General features: G+C 46.0%; 1 protein-coding gene across 1 annotated transcript; it reads right to left on the bottom strand.

Moving 5' to 3' along the window:
• Positions 1–100: 100 nt before the first annotated feature.
• Positions 101–18321, bottom strand: ZHX1 (zinc fingers and homeoboxes 1). Its single transcript, XM_060277647.1, has 3 exons — positions 17877–18321; positions 6161–11469; positions 101–5925 (listed from the first exon to the last, which is right to left on the bottom strand). The coding sequence occupies exon 2, from the start codon at positions 11231–11233 to the stop codon at positions 8633–8635; it is 2601 nt and encodes an 866-aa protein (XP_060133630.1). The 5' UTR covers positions 11234–11469; positions 17877–18321; the 3' UTR covers positions 101–5925; positions 6161–8632.
• Positions 18322–20057: the final 1736 nt, after the last annotated feature.

The following is a 20057-nucleotide window of genomic DNA, read 5'->3' as shown; positions in this document are numbered from 1 at the left end:
AGAGGACGCCGCAAGCTAGACAGGCCTGAGTCACGGGGCGGGCTGACGGAGACATATCGTAGACTTGTAAATGAAGTACAGAGGCTTACGCAAGGTGCGAGCTTCCGGGTCGGCTTGGGAAGACATTCCTCGTCCGCTGGCGCTTGGAACGCGGCGCGGGCAAACGGAGGCGCGGCTTGGGCAGCACCGATTGCACAGCATCTGTGTCGCCCTCGCCACCCTTACTCCCTAGCCTTATATATCCCACTCTCTTTTCGGTGTTTCAGCAGTTAAACGTCAAGTATGTCTGCCGATGGAGCAAGCCGGCTTGCATGCGAAACCGAGCTCTGGATTGAGTCCTAGCTGCCACCTGAAGGGTGTTTTGCATCTCCTCCTCCACTCTCTTGGGGGGGTCTGCAAATCCAAACCAGCCTTGACTTTCCCTGACACGGGCGGGCTGCTGTAAACCGTGGTCCACCCTAATCTGGAATATAGGGAGAACATAAGGATAGCCTTGTTTACCAGTGGCCCATTTAGTGCGCATCCTGTTCTCACAGCGGCAGACCAGATGCTTGTGGGAAGCCTGCTGCTGGTTTTTTATTATGTTTTGTACATTCCCCTCCCCAATTATCTCATAGCTAGCAAAAGTCAGCTCAGCACCCTGTGAAAAGAAATGCAGATGCAAAACTCTTTACAATGGCAGGTGGTTATTACAGCAGTGGAAATGGGTAATAATATATAAATGTGTTAAAAGGCCTCATTTTGCAGTATATGAAAACATGTCAAACCAACTTTTGAAGTGCTGAAAATGTTAAGAATTACAGACTGATCTAAGATCACAATTGGCCAAAAGAAAAAATAAAACACAAATGCATTAAGATTATAAGGGGATCCATCATAGCTCATGGTGGAGTTTTTGTTTTAATTACAAGTATTCAATAGAACCTACCTGCCACCCTGTTGTAAGGTAAAGGGACCCCTGACCATTAGGTCCAGCCGCGGACAACACTGGGGTTGCGGTGCTCATCTCGCTTTACTGGCCTAGGGAGCCGGCATACAGCTTCCAGGTCATGTGGCCAGCATGACTAAGCCGCTTCTGGCGAACCAGAGCAGCGCATGGAAATGCCGTTTGCCTTCCCGCCAGAGCGGTACCTATTTATCTACTTGCACTTTGATGTGCTTTCGAACTGCTAGGTTGGCAGGAGCAGGGACTGAGCAACGGGAGCTCACCCCGTTGTGGGGATTTGAACCGCTGACCTTCTGATTGGCAAGACCAACTCAACCACCAAATAACATTTCAGTAGATAGCTCGATCCTTAAAACATGTTGCTGAAACATATTCCCATTGTATTCAGTTTATAAAAGAAAACTATTGTGCATGCTCAAGTTTGTTCAGGAACTCTCTTGTGAACAAACAGATACTTGGATTTATTTATTTTTAAGGCAAAAATTATCATTGTTCAACAAGTTGCATAAAACAGACAGCTGTGTGAATACTGCAATCCATAGTCTGCATAAATAAAAGATGAAAAATACTGCAAACAATGTAGTATATGCAAAACTGCATAATTTATTCTGCAATTTTGGTGATAATAAATAATAATAATAAATCTTGGGAAACCTAACTGGACTTAACATCCTGCACCTTCTTTTACAAATCTGAAGAATCACAATGTAAGCAGAGCACTATAGATAAAGTCCACTTGCCAGGACCAGCCAAAGACATATTGGTACCTGAAGCAAACCACCAAATGGTACGCCCCTCCCTGCCAGGGGAAAAGGAGGTGGTGAAGAGCTACATCAGGATCTGCTGCCCCAATAGATCCTGCTGCCCGAAGCAGTCGCCTCATCTTGCCTCATGGGTGGGGAGGGCCAACCCTAACAGCCAGCAGACTTTTTTTAAAATGGATAATTTTGAAGCAAAGATAAAGCCTTGATTCTACAAAATATTTAGCATTCGTGCACAGGCTCTTGTTAGGACAGTGGGCCTGTTCACAAGCACTCGTGCGTTCATACATATGAAAGCCAACTATCCCAATTTCCAGTTCAACATGCCAGTCTTCTTCAGCATCATTTCAATATATCCAATTTAGGCTTTTTCTTTGCAAAACGCTTCGAGGCCAACTGACACGGCACGTAGGTAGCAATTGGGCATTTCAATAACTTGCGCCTTAAGAACTGAAGTGCTCTCTCTCTCTCATTCACACATTGAAGAATAATAGATTCAGGTAGGTAACCGTGTTGGTCTGACACAGTCAAAAATAAAAAATAAAAAATAAAAAATTGTCCAACAGCACCTTAGAGACCAACTAAGTTTGTTCTGGGTATAAGCTTAACGAACTAAGTTGGTCTCCAAGGTGCTACTGGACAATTTTTTTATTTTATTTATTTTGACATTGAAAAATAATCATGCAGAATTTTGCGGCAAGACTAGGCTCGCTCCTGGACAGCCTGACGTCTAAGCCCAAGGATTCTCCCCATCTTATTATGGGCAACAAAAAGCAAAGGCACAGGCACAGGGCCCTTTTAACGCCCTCCAAGTGTGAACAGCCAGAGGGGTTTCAGCCCCCCCCTCCTCCATCGCACCTCAGCCATGGAAAGCAAGACTAGCAGTGCCTAGTACCCCCAATGGTTGTGTCCTGCCTTTTCTGCTGTCGAAGGTACTGTGACTCCGAACGCCAGTTGCTGAGAATTGCAACTTTTGCTTGCAGGCAATTATGCCCGTGCCACTCACAGGCCCTATGGAAAGCTCTGCCAAAGTAGGTGGGAGAGAGAGCCCTTTGATGGGGGTCAGTGTGCCTTGCTAGGAAGACCATTCAATGGGCGGTCAGTGTTGCCAGCCCTTAGGCAATGGCTCCATTAAGAAACACACACACACACACACACACCCGTTAAAAATCACATTGGCTGCCAGGCACATACAAGTTTGTGCATCCCAAGAACATGTTGGGAGGAATGGAAGGCTTACCTGTTTGTATGAACATGTTTTCTGGCTCTGTCCTTCCATCTTGGAGGGGGACACGCCACCAGCAAGCAGATATTATTTCCCCCAATGCTGCTATACGGGGTGGAAATATGGGGATGGAACATGAATGTACTCCAGCGACTGGAGTCTCTGCAAAATCTCCTGGCAAGAAAGATCGTGGGCCTTCCTAATGGGACCATGGCCACCCAATTGAGACTAGAATTGGGATTACCATCTATAGTAGCAAAAGCCCATACCAGGATAATTACCTACTGCAAATCCCTTTCAGAAATTCAAAACTCCCGATTTCTCTTTGTCAACATATTTGGCGCAGACTTTTTATTATTCCTGCAGTTGCCTTTGGGCACTTCTTCCTGCGATTCTAGCTGCCAGCCATGTCGTGTTTTCTTCAGCTGTGTGGATCAAGAGAGGGTTCGAAATAATACAAATCTCTTAAAGCGACAGACATCCGCTCTAGAAAACAAGCCACACCTACACAATTCATCGTATTGCAGATGCTTGTGTATAAAAGTCCACTGCAGCTTCCACCTTTTTATTAAAAAAAACCTGTATGTATGTACCTCTGTGCAAATCCTGATAAATAAGACACAGAAATAGCCATCAAGTTTACTTGTTTCTAATAACTTTTACTCTGTAAAATGTTTGGTCACTCAAAGCTATAAGCTTAAATCACATTATCAAAGAACACAGGCGGTTAAAGCCCATCTTTATATACCAAGAACATCGTTATCGGTACAAGCCAGATGAAAAATGGGTCACCAATTCTCCTTTCAATTAAATGTCTTCAAAACATTAAACTTCCCTTCTATGTAGCAGAATAAAAATGGTCTGTATTAAAACCAGATTCTCCCCACCCTCCTTTGTACAAGTTGTCATTGAACCAGTCATATTACAGTGCAGAACTTTTGCCGGCTCTGAAGAAGTGTTCATTTTTTAAAAAAAACTTTGGCACATCGTGGACGATCCAATCCTTGTGGCATATTCCAGTCCTGGGGTTCAGTCTGTCCAATTCCTTTCTTGCTTTCACAAAAGGTCAGGTAACTGACCACCATCATTCACAGTAAACCAGAGCAAGCCTGCCTCCCCCCCCCTAAAAAACTTGTTTCCCCCTTCATCACTTTGGGAAGCAAGGAAGGGTGAAAACTGTGCACCAGTCAAGTAAAAACCCCAAAACTTTTGTAACAGCAGTGCTATTATGATAAACCAGGAAAAACAGATTTAGCAACTTGCTCAATTCTTTACTGGCAATTACCAAAGCACCATTCTCGTATCCCAAATAAAATCCCAACGCAGTATTTGCAAACTGCAAATCAGGATAAATAATATGCTTAATGTACGTACAGGAAAAGCGGCAGCAGTTTCGTGGAAGGAAAATCTTGGAACCCTTGAGGCACTCAGTGCAATTCTCTCACCCTGTATTACACCCCAAAACATTTCCTAGGAAAAACAGCAAATTGCTGAGCAGAGTTTTCCCAGAAATTAGGAAGAAAGCCACTTTGAAAAAGAGCAACGTAACAGGCAGCCCCACGCTTCATCTCGTCACAGTGCTGGTCGTCACCTCGCAACCTTGTGCTTGCAACGCTATCATTTTTCAATATTTTCCTTTTTAAGCGGAGTTGGGGAAAGCTGGGCTGTAAACAAATGCAAGCTGAAACAACATCCTACAGTTATCGCCAGGCCAAAGCAGCTTTGCAAAACAAAACAAAACGCCACCCCCCCCTTTAAAAAACAGAAACGCCATCACTACATTGGAGGGTTTATTTAATCAGTGCTAAAAATGCTTTTGCTGCTGGAAAGGGAAGTTGCTTGGGTCCCACAACACACTTGAACAAAAATAGCAAACGAAAGGCAACAGACTTCAAATATGGGGTTGATTTCTCTAGTGCAGAGTGGACAGTTCTGTGCGAGTTCCCCGTTGACCTCCAAACCCTCTCCTGTTTTGGTTGATGAAAGAAGCGAAGACATGGACCTCTCCACTTGGCATTTTTAAATCCATGTGCCCCTCTGTTAAACTTGCTCTTAAATTGGTGGTGATGCTTAGGGGGGGGGGGAACAGACATACATTGCCTCCCAATTTTCAAAAGCGCCCAAAATGTCTTAATAGGTGGGCTGTAGTCTGTCTTGTCAACCAAGAGAGAGATTTCGACTCAACCCGCTTTCTGAACCGACTGACTACATTTTAAATACATAGGCCTATTCCCAACAGCTCAACACAGGTCCGCCCCCCCCCCTCGAGATGCCGAAGTGCGAAACAGCCTGCAATTTAACAAACAAAAATTGCCGCTCATAAAGAAATGCCACAGAGAGGATTTATTTCCTATGGCATGCTGCCAGAACCAAAATAGCTTCAAAAACAAGTGCCAGTATCGATGTTCGCTTCCACTGAACTGGAATCATAGAGTTGGAAGGGACCCAGTCTTAAGTCCCACCCCCTTAAAGATGGCAAAATCCTCGGGAAGGTTTGGTTTTAACTGCATCATTTTCACAATGCTCTTCATGCAGATGTGTCCTAATGTGAAGACAGCAGGTTTTTTTAAACCATGCTGGGGGGGGGGGAGGCCTAAGATCAAACCACCTGCTTCTGCTTTGAGGAGGGGAAATTTTTGTTACATGAAAGACTAAGGGAAAAATACTTTTGTGATTACTTTCCCACATTAAAAGCACAAAACACAGGAATCATGCCCTCTCCACAAAAACGGCGCAAGTCAACTGTGTCAAAACCACAATCACCAGCCCCTGTGCATAAAGCATTGAGAGAAGGGCTTGGATGTTGGAAACAAGTGAAAATGAAACACTGGCTCCCTGTAAACCACGGTTTGCACATCAGCAACTCTCCATCTCCCTTCCCTGACTGGCTTTAACCATGACTTAGCATTTCATATGTGCAAATACAAAACAACAGTCCTCTCGTAAACCACAGTTTGAAACGATAGTTTGGAATGAGTTGGTCCTAAGAAAACCTGGTTAACTGTAAAATAAAAAAATTCCTTCAGTAGCACCTTAAAGACCAACTAAGTTTTTATTTTGGTATGAGCTTTCGTGTGCATGCACACTTCTTCAGATCTGTATCTGAAGAAGTGTGCATGCACACGAAAGCTCATACCAAAATAAAAACTTAGTTGGTCTTTAAGGTGCTACTGAAGGAATTTTTTTATTTTACTTCGATCCAGACCAACACGGCTACCTACCTGTAACCTGGTTAACTGTGTTTAACTATGGTTAAACATGGAAGGTGTGGGTGGGTGGAGGAACACATTTATTTGAGGCTGGTTTTGAAGTTGTAAACCATGGTTTGCAGGACGTTAGCACTGCATCGGACCATGCCCGTTTGAAAGCTGGCTAATTTTGACAAATAATTCCAGTGCACGGTTTTTAAGTTGGCCTGTCAAACGCTTGGGAAAAGGCAGCTTTCTGGAGGCTAATACTGAACGCCACAAAGGATTTCCCCCCTAGCAAGTTAAAGGAAATAAATAAGGTAAAGAACTGAACTGGAAAGAAGAATGCTTGGCTGCGCTGCAAAGTTGCAGAAGTAATTGGCTGCCTGAATTAGTTACTGTGAAGTCTGGTTCAACTAGCTGTTCAAATTCATCTGCTCGAGCTACAACTGCAAAGGAAGACAAATGAGGCAACGCTGAACCACACAGGAGATTTAGCCACACGCCCAGTGCTGGAAAGGCAGGAAATGTCACAATTTTAAACCGTGTATGAATTCAAACACTGGCAAAGCAAAAAAAAGGCTGTAAAAATAAACCTGAAGTTATATGGATCTCAGGCTGCGCGCTCTCTCTCCAGCTTGCAAACCTGTTTCAAAGTCCCTAAAGTGGAGGGGTTGGACACACTGCAAGCTCCCGTTAACTCACATTTCTGACCGCCTGCCTGCTCTGCAACTGACTCCCAATCTGTACGTGGCTTGCAGGGGACCACACAATTTGCAGGGCAATGTTGCTGGACCACAAGGAGACAGGCCGCTGGTTCCTTTGTTGCGTTCTTTTCGCTCTATGCCGCTTAAAGCACAGCACACAAGACAAAGACACCTTGGGTTCCACCTGACCTTATCTGCTCGGTTTGCCTGGTTGCAGGATTACAGACCCAGAGCAAGTTCCGCTAGCTGAACTGCTTTGCTTGGTCTTATATATTATACTGGGCGGGAGACTTCAAATCCACGAGTTCCTTGACAGAGGGAATTTGGGAACCACCGATCTTCTCAAGCAAGGATTGCAAGTTCCAATCCAATTCTTGTCATTATTCCCATTCGACCCCTTACACCCGTTCTGTGCCTGGCAGAAAGCAAATGGCGCCCCTTCTAAGCTGGCAAACAGTGGCATATCTTCAATCACTGGAGTTGGACGGGACCCGGAGGACCATCTAGTTCAACCCCCTGCAATGCAGGAATATGCATGCAGGCATTCCTTACAAGGATCAGACCTGCAAACTTGGCGTTATCAGCACCACGTTGTAACCACAAGCTACTGTGACTCACAGGATGCTTTTTGGCATATTCCCCACGATAGACGGGATGCCAGCTGTGGCTTTCCAATGCTGCTGAACTACAACTCCCATCATCCCTGACCATTGGCCATGCTGCCTGGGGCTGATGGGAGTTGGGAGTCCCAACAATATCTGTTCTACAGGTTGTGTAGGCAGATTCTCCCCAGTCAAAGTTGCTTGACGGTGTGATGGGTTGGGAGAGTCACAATGGAGAAGTAGAAGAGATGATGTCTAGGCTGGGAACTGTCAGGCTCCTCCAGGCTAAAGTATTTGGCCATTGCTCTTTAAAAACCAAGGCAGCTGTTGTGTTGTTGTTTTTTTATAAGCTTTGCTCTTTTCCTTAAAAAAAGCCTGCTATACATATTTTGGGGACCTTTCTGTACGGAGGCAACCCATTATTGTTGGCGATTTCAAAAGAACTGCACGGTCAAAGACAAGTTTTGGTATTGGCTGCATTAATCATATCTAGTATTTAAATATGATATACACTGATTAGTTTTTAATATAAAAGCATACTTCCAACCCAAGCTCCCTGAACACAGCTAGAGAGACACATTCAATAGGACTTCTGTAAACCTAGCACACAGGCTTCGGATGTAACAAAGGTACTCCTTTTCCTCTATTGTCCTAAGAAAACACATAAAAACCGCAAGCCATCCTCGCACATTTTTGCTGCTATTTGCCCTTTGGTATCCTTTACCCCAACCCATCTTGTTTTTCTCTGGAAAAATAAAATAAAATTGTCCTTCTGCTCAGAGGGAGGAAAATAGACATGCAGTTTTGCAACATGAAGCACGTTTTTCAAACATCGTTTTTCAGTTAATTTTCCTACTGCGGTTAAGAGGATTCTTTATTTTATTTTTATTTTTTTAAAAAAGCATCTGCACCCTTAAAGGATTTTTGGAATCAAACATAAGGCCATTAAACCAACAGTCCCTCATGTGGTGCAGCCTCGCCAGCAGAGATGTGGAGGAGAGCCAAATTTGTAAATTCCAAATCCTGGAACTGCTTGTTCACTTCGGCCAACCAAGGAGCAAATATGCGATTGCTGCAGGAGTCAGTGACTCACTTCCCCCTTTCCAAAAGTGGAGGGAATCTTTAGGGGCCACCAGGACTGGACGGACAGCGTCAATCATTTGACACCGCACAGCCATGTCCCGCGACCAAAGAACTGGAACCTCAGTCCGATTTTGAGAGCTTACGTCGAACGTGTCGAGGAGGCTCCCAGTTGTCGCTGTCATCTGTTTCTTCGTCCTCCTCCTCAGCCTCGCCTTCTTCTTCATCGTCCTGCTCTTCCAATGGCTCCTCCTCGTCGTCTTCCTCCTCAAACAACTCAAGGCCCAAGTCGGCTCTCCTCTGCTTCTCCGCAAACCACTCCCTGACCTGCTCGTATCCCATGTGCGATTTGGCCACCAGCTCGTCAAGGTCCTGCTCGTTAAGGAATTTGTGTTTCAGGTAATAGTCCTTCAGGATGGCTTTTCCAGTTTTAAATTTGATGATCGGCGTCCGTTCCCAAGGCCTGGTCCGTTTGTTGGCTTTCGGCCGCCCACGAGGCCTTCCCCTCCCTCTGCCTTTTGGCCGTCCTCTCCCCCTCCGCCTCGAATAGCCTTGGCCATTCATACTGCTTGCATTGGGCCCTTGGTAGTAGTAGTACCATTTCAAGCCGCCATTTTTCCAGGCGTAACGCGTGTCTCCAAACCAGCTAACGATCTCCGGCCGGGGGAGCCTGGTCTCTTCTGCCAACTTGTCGTATTCTTCCGCAGACGGCCACTGCGTCCGGACGAAGGACATTTTGAGCATATGCAGTTGTTCTGGCGACTTCTTAAACAGCTTCCCCGACTTCTGGGCTCCAGTTCCTTCCCCACCACAAGCCTCAGCAGATGCTTCCTTCAAGCTTCCTGAATTACTTTCAGCCAATTCCTCGCTTTCGTCCTGCGGAACGTTCGGCTTCTTCTGTTCCGAAAACCAAGCGTCTATCTCCCGCCTGGTCAGCTTGGTCTCCGACCGTATCCTGTTCAGTTCTTCGTCTGTAAGAGCAGGGTTGTTGTGGAAACTGTCTTGGAGGACCTGCAGCTGCTCGGCAGTCTTCCCCTTAAATTTCTGGGGGCTGAGGTCAGAGGCATTCCAGGACGGCTTCTGCTGCGGCTGCACCATTGTCGAGGGCTCGTTTGTCTCGTCGCTCGAGTCAATCACAATGGTGCAGGAGTCGTTGCTGAGATGGTTATAGTGGTTGTGCTTCGAGTTCCTCTGGTTGTACCGGGTGTCACTGAACCATTTCTTGATCTCTCCTTTGGTCAGGCCTGTCGCTTTCATGAGCCGAACGATCTCTGAGTCGAGAGGGAAGTGGCTTTTCAGGTAGCTGATCTTCAGCGCCGTCAGCTGCTCCTTGGTCTTCTTCGTACGCCCCCCGACCATGTCCACGTTTGATGCCGCCGCCGCCACCTCCGATTTGGTAAGCTGAGGGGCCGGGACGGCAGCCACCTGCTTGGTTTCGGTAACGGGCTGAGTCGCTTGCACCTGCGCCTTCTGCAACTGGGCCGGGTTCGGGACTCCGGCCACCGTCAGCGCGATCGGGGCAGTCACCGGAAGTGTGCCGGCGCCCGTGACTTGCGTAAGCACCAGGCCCGGCTGGCCAACTATTTGGCAGGTCTGCAGAATGGAAGGCAGGCCGTTGCTGGCTGCCGAGATGTGTGCCGGAATGACCGTAATGGTCTGGGGGACAGTGTGCACAGTGCCGTTGAACTGCTTCCTCCTTGCTTCCTCCACCTCCTCCGGCGTCCAGCTGACGCCGTGCTTCAGGCGCTGGGCAGAGAACCAGATCTTGACCTGCTCCTCGGTGTATTTCGCTTGCGTGGCTAGAAGTGCGATTTCCGACACCGTCGGGTACGGGAACTTGTTGTAGGTGTTGAGCAAGAGGGGGTTGTTATCCAAAGCAGTGTTATAGGTCGGAATGCTATTGATAGGGATCAAGACTTTAGAAATCAAGTTGGAGTTCTGCGGAGACGTGATGGTAGTAATCACTTGCGCAGGCTGGATCACTGCGGTGGGGTTCACAACCGTGCTAATGGTTTCCGCCGCCAGCGAATTACTCGGGTTGGGGTCCGAAACGGCAGGAGCCGGTTTCTCTAGGATTTCCTCACACTCCGGGTCCGATTCGGCATCTTTCTCCTCTGTGGCACCATCCTCCGCTGCGTTGTGGAAAACGGCGATCCGCTTCGATTCGCTCTTATTCTTCATCCTTTTCATGATTGGGGTCTTGCTGATCGAGATGCCCGACAAATGGCCCTCGGAAGCTTCCGACTCCTCCGCTTTCTCCTCCTGGACAAAACTCCCATCAAAAGTGAGATCGTTCACCGTCTGCTCAAAGATGGTCTGGTTGTTTCGCTTCACCATGGTGAGCTTAAAGTTCTCCTCTCCGGGGTGGTATTTCATATTGTGCTCCGAAAGGGCGTCATACCTCTTGGTGACGAACTTGCACTCAAGACAGACATAGGAGGAGCTCAGTACGATGGTCGGGTGCTCGGAATCCACGTGGAAAGTAAACATATTGAGATCTGGAGTCTGGAAGGTACAGTACTTGCATTCATAACCCCCTTCGACTTTTTTTTTTTGCTGATTGTCCGAGTCTGCATATTCTTGAGAGTCTTCGTCACTCGAGACGCTCCCTGCTGGCGTGATCGCAGCTGGACCTTCTTCCACGTCAGAGACCACCTCCAAGTCTGGGTCTGGCTCACTTGCTAAGACCATGCAGGGCGTAGTGGATTTCCGCTTACTTGCCATTCTGCTGCGGCAAAGAGACCTGGCAGGTTTGAGTTGACGCGGCTCCCACTCCGTGTCAAGCTTCCTGGAGGATTGTGTTACGGTAATGGCTTTTGGTTCTCCGTCAACGCATGGCAGGTTCTCAGCATTCTTCAGCCCGTTAGCAGCATCCCTGTAGTGCAACAAGGCAGGACGGCGACTTGCAGTGCAAAGGATAAAAGAACAAGCAGCAGCTTCTTAACTTCGGTGTCTACCACCTGCATTTAGAAAGAAAGAAAAAGAAAGGTGATTTTAAAATGCATTGCTTCTGTTGTGTGAAACCAAAGGCCCTTGTACCTCTGGAATTGTATCTTCCTGCTGATCCTTTCAATCCATTTCGGTTCAGCCCTACCATTACAATTTGTTGTATTTGTTTTCTGGATTTTGCATTGGAGCCCAACGTGGCAATACTTAGAGCAGACCCACTGAAATGAATGGGGCTTCAGGGATGACCCCAACAGGACTAACACCCTCTTGATTTCAATGGACCTACAGTACCTCCAAGAATGCCTAATGTATTTTTATTTATTTATTATATTTGTACAGTTGTACCTCGGAAGTCCAACAAAATCCATTTCCGGAAGCCCATTCAACTTCCAAAATGTTTGGAAACCAAAGTGCGGCTTCTGATTGGCTGCAGGAAGCTCCTGCAGCCAATTGGAAGCCCTGTCGGACGTTCAGCTTCCAAAAAAACGTTCGGAAACCGGAACACTCACTTCTGGGTTTCGATTGTTCGGGAGCCGATTTGTTCGGGAGCTGAGGCGTTCGAGATCCAAGGTACGGTACAACTGTATACCGAACTTTGTCTGAAGATCTCAGGGCGGTTTACAGCATAAAAATAAAAAACACAAACAAGAACCAACCAAACCAATAACCCCTGCTCACACAAACACATTTAAAAGGACATAGAACGTGAACTCATTGAAATAAAAATCCAGGCATAGATTATGCTTCAGATACCACCCCACCCCTTTTGACCATTTGTTTAGCATAATTTTCAGCTAGATCATTTCTCTCTCATCAGCACTCATAAGTCCAGATCCAACTCTTTTAGCTACTGTTTTATTAATATTAGCAGCATAGAAAGCTGCCTTATACAGAGTCAGATCAATAAGCCATTTAGGCCAGTATTGTCTGCACTGAATGGCAGCAGCTCTCCAAGATTTCAGACACATAGTCCTTCCCGGCCCTACCTAGAGATGCTGCAGATTGAACCCAGCGCAAAAGATGTGTTCTACCACTAAGCAATGGCTCTGCACCCTCCTTGAATGCTTTGTCTGGCTGGAATGTGTCCTTGGCGCAATGATAATACCTCTTGGGTTGCCAGGACAGCAGATAGTGAGCAGTGTGCGAGTGGGTGTAGAAACCAGCCTTGTGCACAAGGATAAATCTTACGTTAATTACTTCCCCCCACTTTTGCTCTGGCCCAAGCCCCCGCTGGCACATGTGCCTAGAGAGTAACACGGTCCTTGGACTAAATAAATTGTTTCCCACCCATAAGGGCCATGTTTCCCAAACTTGGGTCTCCTTCTCCGGCCGCTTTTGGACTACAATTCCCACCATCCCTGACCACTGCTCTTGCTAGCTAGGGGTGATGGGAGTTGTAGTCCAAAAATAGCTGGAGACCCAAGTTTGGGAAACACTGATTTAGGGCATTACCCCCAAACCACACTGCTGCACCGCTGAACATCCTACAAACTCCGTCTTCTTCACATATGCTCCAGGCCAAGTACGTATAGGAATCAGGACAGTAAAGTAAAAATAATAATAATAAACAAACCCTGTGGGTTCATAACGTTTGTAGGCTTGTTTGCAAGAACCAGTTACCAATTTTTTCATCTAAAGCAGGCTTCCTCAACCTCGGCCCTCCAGATGTTTTGAGACTACAATTCCCATCATCCCTGACCCTGCTAGCTAGGGAACATGGGAGTTGTACTGTAGGCCAAAAACATCTGGAGGGCTGAGGCTGAGGAAGCCTGATCTAAAGTCTTGCTCCTCCATCACCACCAAATGGTTAATATGCAAGATAAAGTGACCAAACTCCTAATTGTCACAATTTCTACTTATGCAGAAAGTGATGCTTAATACTTTTCAATATGAAGCAATCTCTATCGACTGGATGCTGTTTGCAGGTCAGTTTTTGGACCAATGTATGCATGAAACCAAGGCTCTGATTTTAGTTGGGCGTGGGGTGGGAGGAGGAGGGAGAGGGGAAACAGTTTTAATAAACTCACGATATATAAGCTAGAGGGCCAAATGGCTCCTTAAAATAAGGTTACAGTCGCCCAAACTCAATTTCTAGTTGCCATTTCGGGGCAAGTTGGATCTAAAGTCTTATTTTTCAAATGATGGACTGACTGTGATTGATTATCAGCTAAACATCTGGCTAGTTCACATCACAACCTTGAGCTCGGTTAAGAACTTTGAGAACTTAAAGAAGAAAAGTCCCTTGATCCAGGGACAGTCCACATAGATATTGGCCTATTCTGACCTCTTTTTCTTAATGGTGACACAGATCATTCACAACCTAAGAATATTCTTCACAACTGTGAGCAGGGCAGTAGGATGGGGTAAGTGAAGACAAGCGACAACAATAATAAACTATAACGCTGGTCACTGCTCCTGCTTAAGCTGCACAGGAAAAGCATCTTGGTTCCTGAAATTTATTCTGACTGTGCAAATAAAACATAACTTCTACAGGGTGAGGTATTAGTGTGTGAAAACAGTAAAGATCCAAGGATCCCCATCCTGACACCCAGGCATCTTCACTTGGTCGCAAACAGATGCAAAATGAGTGCTCTAATGCCAAGTTATTGTTCCTTCCCTAACAGGAGGGAGGGCATGAATTTGGGGAACTGGTGATGGCTCAGAACCCACCACCCGTCACTCTCTTTCAACCTATGGCCGAGAGAAGTGGTTCAGGTTAATTCCACATACAGGTGAGTAAAGCATTCTTGTTAGATTTCTGTTACAGGTGTCATAGAACAGTGGTTCCCAATGAGTTTCATACGGCGAACCCCGTTTTTCAAAAGCCAAGCCACGGACCCCCTGCTTTTGAAAATGTTGGTAGTTTTTGTTATGTGAGTGGTGCCAATCATCCCCTCCAACATGTCCCAGCGCAATACTGGGCTGTGCGTTTTCCAGACTGCATGCCTCTGTTAGTTTTTGGGCACCCTGCAATCTCGCACAAGATGCATGCCTGGCTGCGATTTTGCACGTTTGGAGGTGCTGTGCGTGCCCCCCAAAAGAGGACGTCCCAGACAGTTGACAGGGGTGTGCCATGGGGATCCCCTGGGTGGGTTACATGCCGTGTTAGAAACTCATATATAAAGGCTCATCACCAAATAGCAGCTGAAACCTAGGTTGCAGTTGCCACAATGGTATGTCTAGGTGCCATTCCCGCCCCGCCCCCCCCCCCAATAGTGTTTCTTATTATTTTTATTAATTTCATTTCTATACCACTTTATATTTTAAAGACTAAAATAAAAAAAATCCTTGGGGTCTGCACCATCAATTGGGAACGATTGTCATAAGTTCATCTAATCAGGACCTGCAGGTTAGATAATTTCATGGTACCACTTTAGAGATACCAAACTGCAAAGCTCACACTCTGTTTTATACAGGTGAAACTCGGAAAATTAGAATATCGTCAAAAAGTGCATTTATTTCAGCAATGCAACTCATTATTATTTATTTTTCTTTTAATTTTTACAAATTTCTTTTGGAAATTCCACAGTAATAAAACAAATAGTTACAATAATACAAAAAATAAACATCGCTATTACATTTCATTAATTACATTCCATTTATAATTGACCTGCCTAACGACAAATAATTACAATTACAAGAAATAAAGGCTTGACATACCTTGCTTTGCATGCCATGCATCTATCTCATATATTGGTTTCACCTTTTAAGTTGCATTACTGAAATAAATGCACTTTTCGACGATATTCTAATTTTCCGAGTTTCACCTGTATATATAAAAAATTATCCAGTAGCACCTTAGAGACCAACTAAGTTTGTGCTTGGTATAAGCTTTCGTGTGCATGCACACTTCTTCAGATAAACACTTCTTGCATGCACACGAAAGCTTATACCAAGCACAAACTTAGTTGGTCTCTAACGTGCTACTGGACAATTTTTCTTATTTTTTTATATATTTCGACTGTGTCAGACCAACACGGCTATTTACCTCACTCTGTTTTATTTCACTGGATGCATCTGACAACACAATGGTTGGCTGAAATGTGAGAGACCCAGTAGGAAATGTAGGTGGGCCTCAATGGGAGGTGGGGTGGGTGTGGGTTTTTTTGCCATCAAGTTCCGTGGCAAATGTCCAGAGTAGCCCCAGAGGTCAATCAAAGCCCAATATTCAATCTCTGTTCCCTCCTCTATTCAGAGTGGGGCAGGGGCGACCTGTGGTCCTTCAGATGTCATTGAACTACAACACCCAGCTGCTCCAGCCAGCAGGGCCAATGGTCAGGGATGCTGGGAGAGGTAGTCCAGCAACATCTGCAGGGCCGGAGGTTCTCCAGCCCTGATCTAGAGCCTACCCACTTATATCAAAGCAAAGTAGAGCATTTCATTCAAACAGTGATTAAGGAGGCCCACTGATTTGAGGCTATTGGGTGCATTGAATGCGCTCATTTTTAACACCTCCCTTTAGAAGCATCCACAATTCCTAAGATTCTCCGTGGAGACACTTACACTCTGGGACCTTTGGCTCTGTTGGGGGGGGGGAACAGGGGTCTCCTAACAATTCTCAGCACCCATAACAAACTACAGCTCCCAGAATTCGGGGGGTGGGGGGAAGCCATGACTACTTAAAATGATACCATAGTGCTTTGAATTGTATGGCGTCAATGTAGCCTTGGAGTAAACAATAATCAGATGGACCAATACGTCTGACTCCAATGTTGTGTGTTTTTTAAGGGGGTTCATGTGTTGCTTGAAGAAGGGGACAGGAAGGCAGAATGGTGATTTGAAATGGGGTGTCAGGAGAGGGTTAGGCAAGTGAATCTGACAGCAGAGTTCTGGGAAGAAGTGGCAGATGCACAAGGGAAGAGAAAAAAATCAAGGCGAGAGATGATAAAAGGTTTTAGCTGATTGGGCAGGCGGCTAAGGAACCCCAAAAGCTAAACCAGCCCAAGCAGCAAAGTGCTTATTGCTGAGTTCAGGTGTTCTTTCGGAAGCCTAGGGGATTGTCTGCAATTATAAACTTATTTTAAGTCTCCTTAGAGACTCCAGCGCTACATCCATCTGTTCTTGGGGGCAGGAGGAGGAACGTCATCTAACACAACGACAAGGGCAGAGGTATAAGGCAGCCTGAAAAATAAAAATCTTCATGTGCTCGCCGTACAAATGGTGCTGTAGTGTAGATTTAATTCAAGTCAAAAGGAAAGAGAACTCTGCAGGCTTGCACACAATTCCACAAACCTCCAAGTAGTTAACCAAAGAGGATAACTTGTTCACGCAAATTGGGCCTCTAAATCCTACGATTCCTGTACGCTTTCGTACAGTGGCTAGATGCTAGGAGGTCAGATTTAGAGGTTCAAATCCTTGCTTACCCATAAGGCTGAATACGCTTGAGCAAGCCAGGCTGACCTCACCCTCAAGAGGGTTGTTGCAAGATCGCCCCAGATTCCACCCCGGGAGGAATGGTGCAGCACAAATGTGACACATTTAATTTGGCTCGTTTAATTTCCCCGTAGCCTGTTGGTGAACACACACATACAGCTATGCTCCCCCCTTCGTGAGCCACTCCCTCCTCAATGTATGTTGTAAGGGGCAAGTAAAAAAACCAAAAAGCTCCCTGACTCCCAACCTAAAATATATATATAGACAGACACAACGGTTATCTGTACAATCTGTGCTAGATGAAATAATTGCACGCTGTGTTTTTGCAGGGCAAATGCAAAGAGAAATGGAACTGTCAAGGATCATTACAGGATGGGGGGGGGTATTTTGTTTTTTGTTTTTTTAAGTTAAGAAGCTCTCTCTTTTCACCACAGGGCCCAAATTTTGACTACCACCTTCACCTCTCTGCTACCCAGTTTCCTAACTCCTTCAGAAGCCCCATAAAGCCAAAACACCACATGCAAACAATAGAGGCCAGGAGTATTGACCAGAAAGCCTCAACAAATATTGAAAGATTGCCACCTTTCTTTCCCAACAATATTTATTTCCCATTTGCGATGAGAGCCATCACTTCAATGTGGTTTTCTTTTATTATTATTTTTAGTTACATTTCCCCAAAGATTTATCCTCCTAATTAGAGCAACTCCCATTTTCTCACACAGTGCCCCACAAAAAATAAAAATAAAATAAAGGGGACACCAAGCAGAAAAGAGGGTTTCTCATTTCCTCGCCCCATGACTCCAAAAGAGTGTTTTTTGAAGATCTGAAGGACAGGGGAGGCCAGCTCGCATCTCCTAAATGCCATGTTCGAAGGCGATGGCTGTGGGACTGCGTGCATGGAAGAAGAAAACGCTTTTGTAACTTAGCCCATCATTTATTTCTTTTTAAAGTCTGCTGGCCATTTCACGCCTGTAGGGACACCCACCCCTCTCGCCATCCCGCAACACTCACCCGGAAGATTATTAAAGAACAAACAAATCCCTACCTTGCAATATTTTTGCAAGCAGCTTTTAGAGACCTCTGCATTTCTGCTTCTTCAGTGCAAGTCCGCCATCTTGCATTAAAAAAAAAGAGAGACCTACTGCACTTTTTAGGGGGAGGAGGAGTAGCGATGCTTTGTGAACTTTGAACTGGAAGCCAGCACTTTAAAGAATAAGACTTTTTTAAAAAGAGAGAGAGAGCGCAGCCCACCGCCCTCGTTCACTTTCCCCCCACGCAGCATGAAAACTAGAGGTTCGTTCCTCTCCCTCCCTCTACACCCGATGACACCAATGGATATTTTCTATTTAAAAAATCAATAAAATAAAAGCGATGGGGGGGGAGAGAAGCGCCGCAGCAAACTGCGAATGTGTGCAAAAGTCTCACATTCACTCATAGGCAACCCAGAGAAAGGAGCCGGAAGGAACGGAGGAAAAAGGGCGGAGCCAATGGAAGCCCTGCAAGAGACTCCCTTTCTCTCCCCCCCTTCAACTCCTCCTCCCCGAACTGTGGGAAACGAGGGAGTGGGTGGGGTCACAGCCCCAGTGGCAAGCAGCGGACCCAACAGAAAGCAACCCTCTGATTGGCCGCAGAGAGACTTGGCGCTGGCCATAGGGAATTGCGCCGCCAGGGCAGGGGAGGGTGAAAAGCGGAGCAGCACGTGATATTTTTTTATTTCTACTTAATGCACCTGCGTTATTTGCGCCACCTCTTACGCACATGCACGAGGGTCTGCCTTTTAAGTTTCTTAAGAGGAGGCGTGCAGCAGCTCAAGCCTTTCTGGGAATTCGTGTGCTACTCTCTAGGGTGGTTAAAAAGCAAAAACAAAACTGGTGGCAAGAAAGCGCTCTGCTCGCGCTGGATGGCGATGAGCGCCCTGCTTTATCTATATTCCATAGAATTACAGTTGGAAGGGATCACTGAGGGTCCTCTAGTCCAGCCCCCTGCAATGCAGGACTCTGTTGGTTTTCAGCCGTCGCAAAAATCAGATCAGTTTGCAAAGGGGTGGAGGGAGCGTCGTTTGACATAAGAGCCATGCGGGGTCGGATCTTAGGTTCATTAGTTCAAGTTTGGGGAAGTCCACAAGCTGAATATGGAGCACATATATGCTGGTGTTCTCCCGCTATCCAATGGTTTGACTAACTGCACATTGTGTGAAGCATTTCCCTTTGTTCCAGATTCTAGTATTGTTGCTCAAGAGGAAAACACTACTGGCTTTCCCCACACCCTCCATGTTATATACCTTTCATGGCTCATTTTTTCTCTGCTAAAAAATCCCCAGTGTAGCCTTTCTCCAGCTGCTTTTTTCTATTGCATTCCCATTGTAAATAAAAACAAAGGCAGAAATACTAAGAGTATCCATTGGCAATTGTCAGCTGACACAAAGGAATTTGGCTGCAGAACAGGGGAGGCAATATTTGGCAATCCCTCCCTGCTGTGGAGAGTCCCCCCAATGTCAGGAAGGTATACTGCCTCCACAGAATGGATTGCTAAAAATCTCCTCTCCCCATTCCACTGATAGGATTGTTTACCATCAGCTCATAGGCATCACATCCAAAGTTTAAAGCTTAACTAACACCTGGGATGCGGGTGTAGCTGTGGGTTAAACCACAGAGCAGATCAGCTTGCAGATCAGAAGCGGCTTAGTCATGCTGGCCACATGACCTGGAAGCTGTATGCCAGCTCCCTCGGCCAATAATGCGAGATGAGTGCCGCAACCCCAAAGTCTATCATGATTGGACCTAATGGTCAGGGGTCCCTTTACCTTTAACACCTGTTAGGCCTACATCTGATTTCTTTACCAAGGAATTGTAAGATCTGAACTAGTAAGACAGGAAACAATGCCTTAAGATATGCCTGTCTTCCTATGCTTTCTACACATTTTCTCAAACTAGGACTGATTTTTCATGTGGTGCTCACCCAGCACAAGTACAGCATATACAGAGTGTATTATATATGAGTGGCACAAAACTGCCATTTCTCCCTTTGGCTAATGTGTTACCATAAACCGATCAGGCAAAACACATATGCAAGTGGGATGAGTTGAAATTTCATGCCCCCTCCCTTCATTCAAAAACAGCTACTCCAGTTTCCATCGGACTCATGGGAAAAGCTGGGGGGGGGGGGAGAGAGAAAGAGGATGGCAAGCATCTGTCTAGCAAGGGTTGAACAATTTTGTGGCTACTAC

The sequence above is a fragment of the Zootoca vivipara genome, chromosome 8 (genome assembly GCF_963506605.1).
Source record: "Zootoca vivipara chromosome 8, rZooViv1.1, whole genome shotgun sequence".
In the NCBI taxonomy this organism is placed as follows: Eukaryota; Metazoa; Chordata; class Lepidosauria; order Squamata; family Lacertidae; genus Zootoca; species Zootoca vivipara.
This window is presented reverse-complemented; position numbering and strand designations above follow the sequence as displayed.

Excerpts from the sequence above, each read along its gene's own strand:
- ZHX1 (XM_060277647.1), bottom strand. The coding sequence starts at position 11,233 with ATGGCAAGTAAGCGGAAATCCACTACGCCCTGCATGGTCTTAGCAAGT.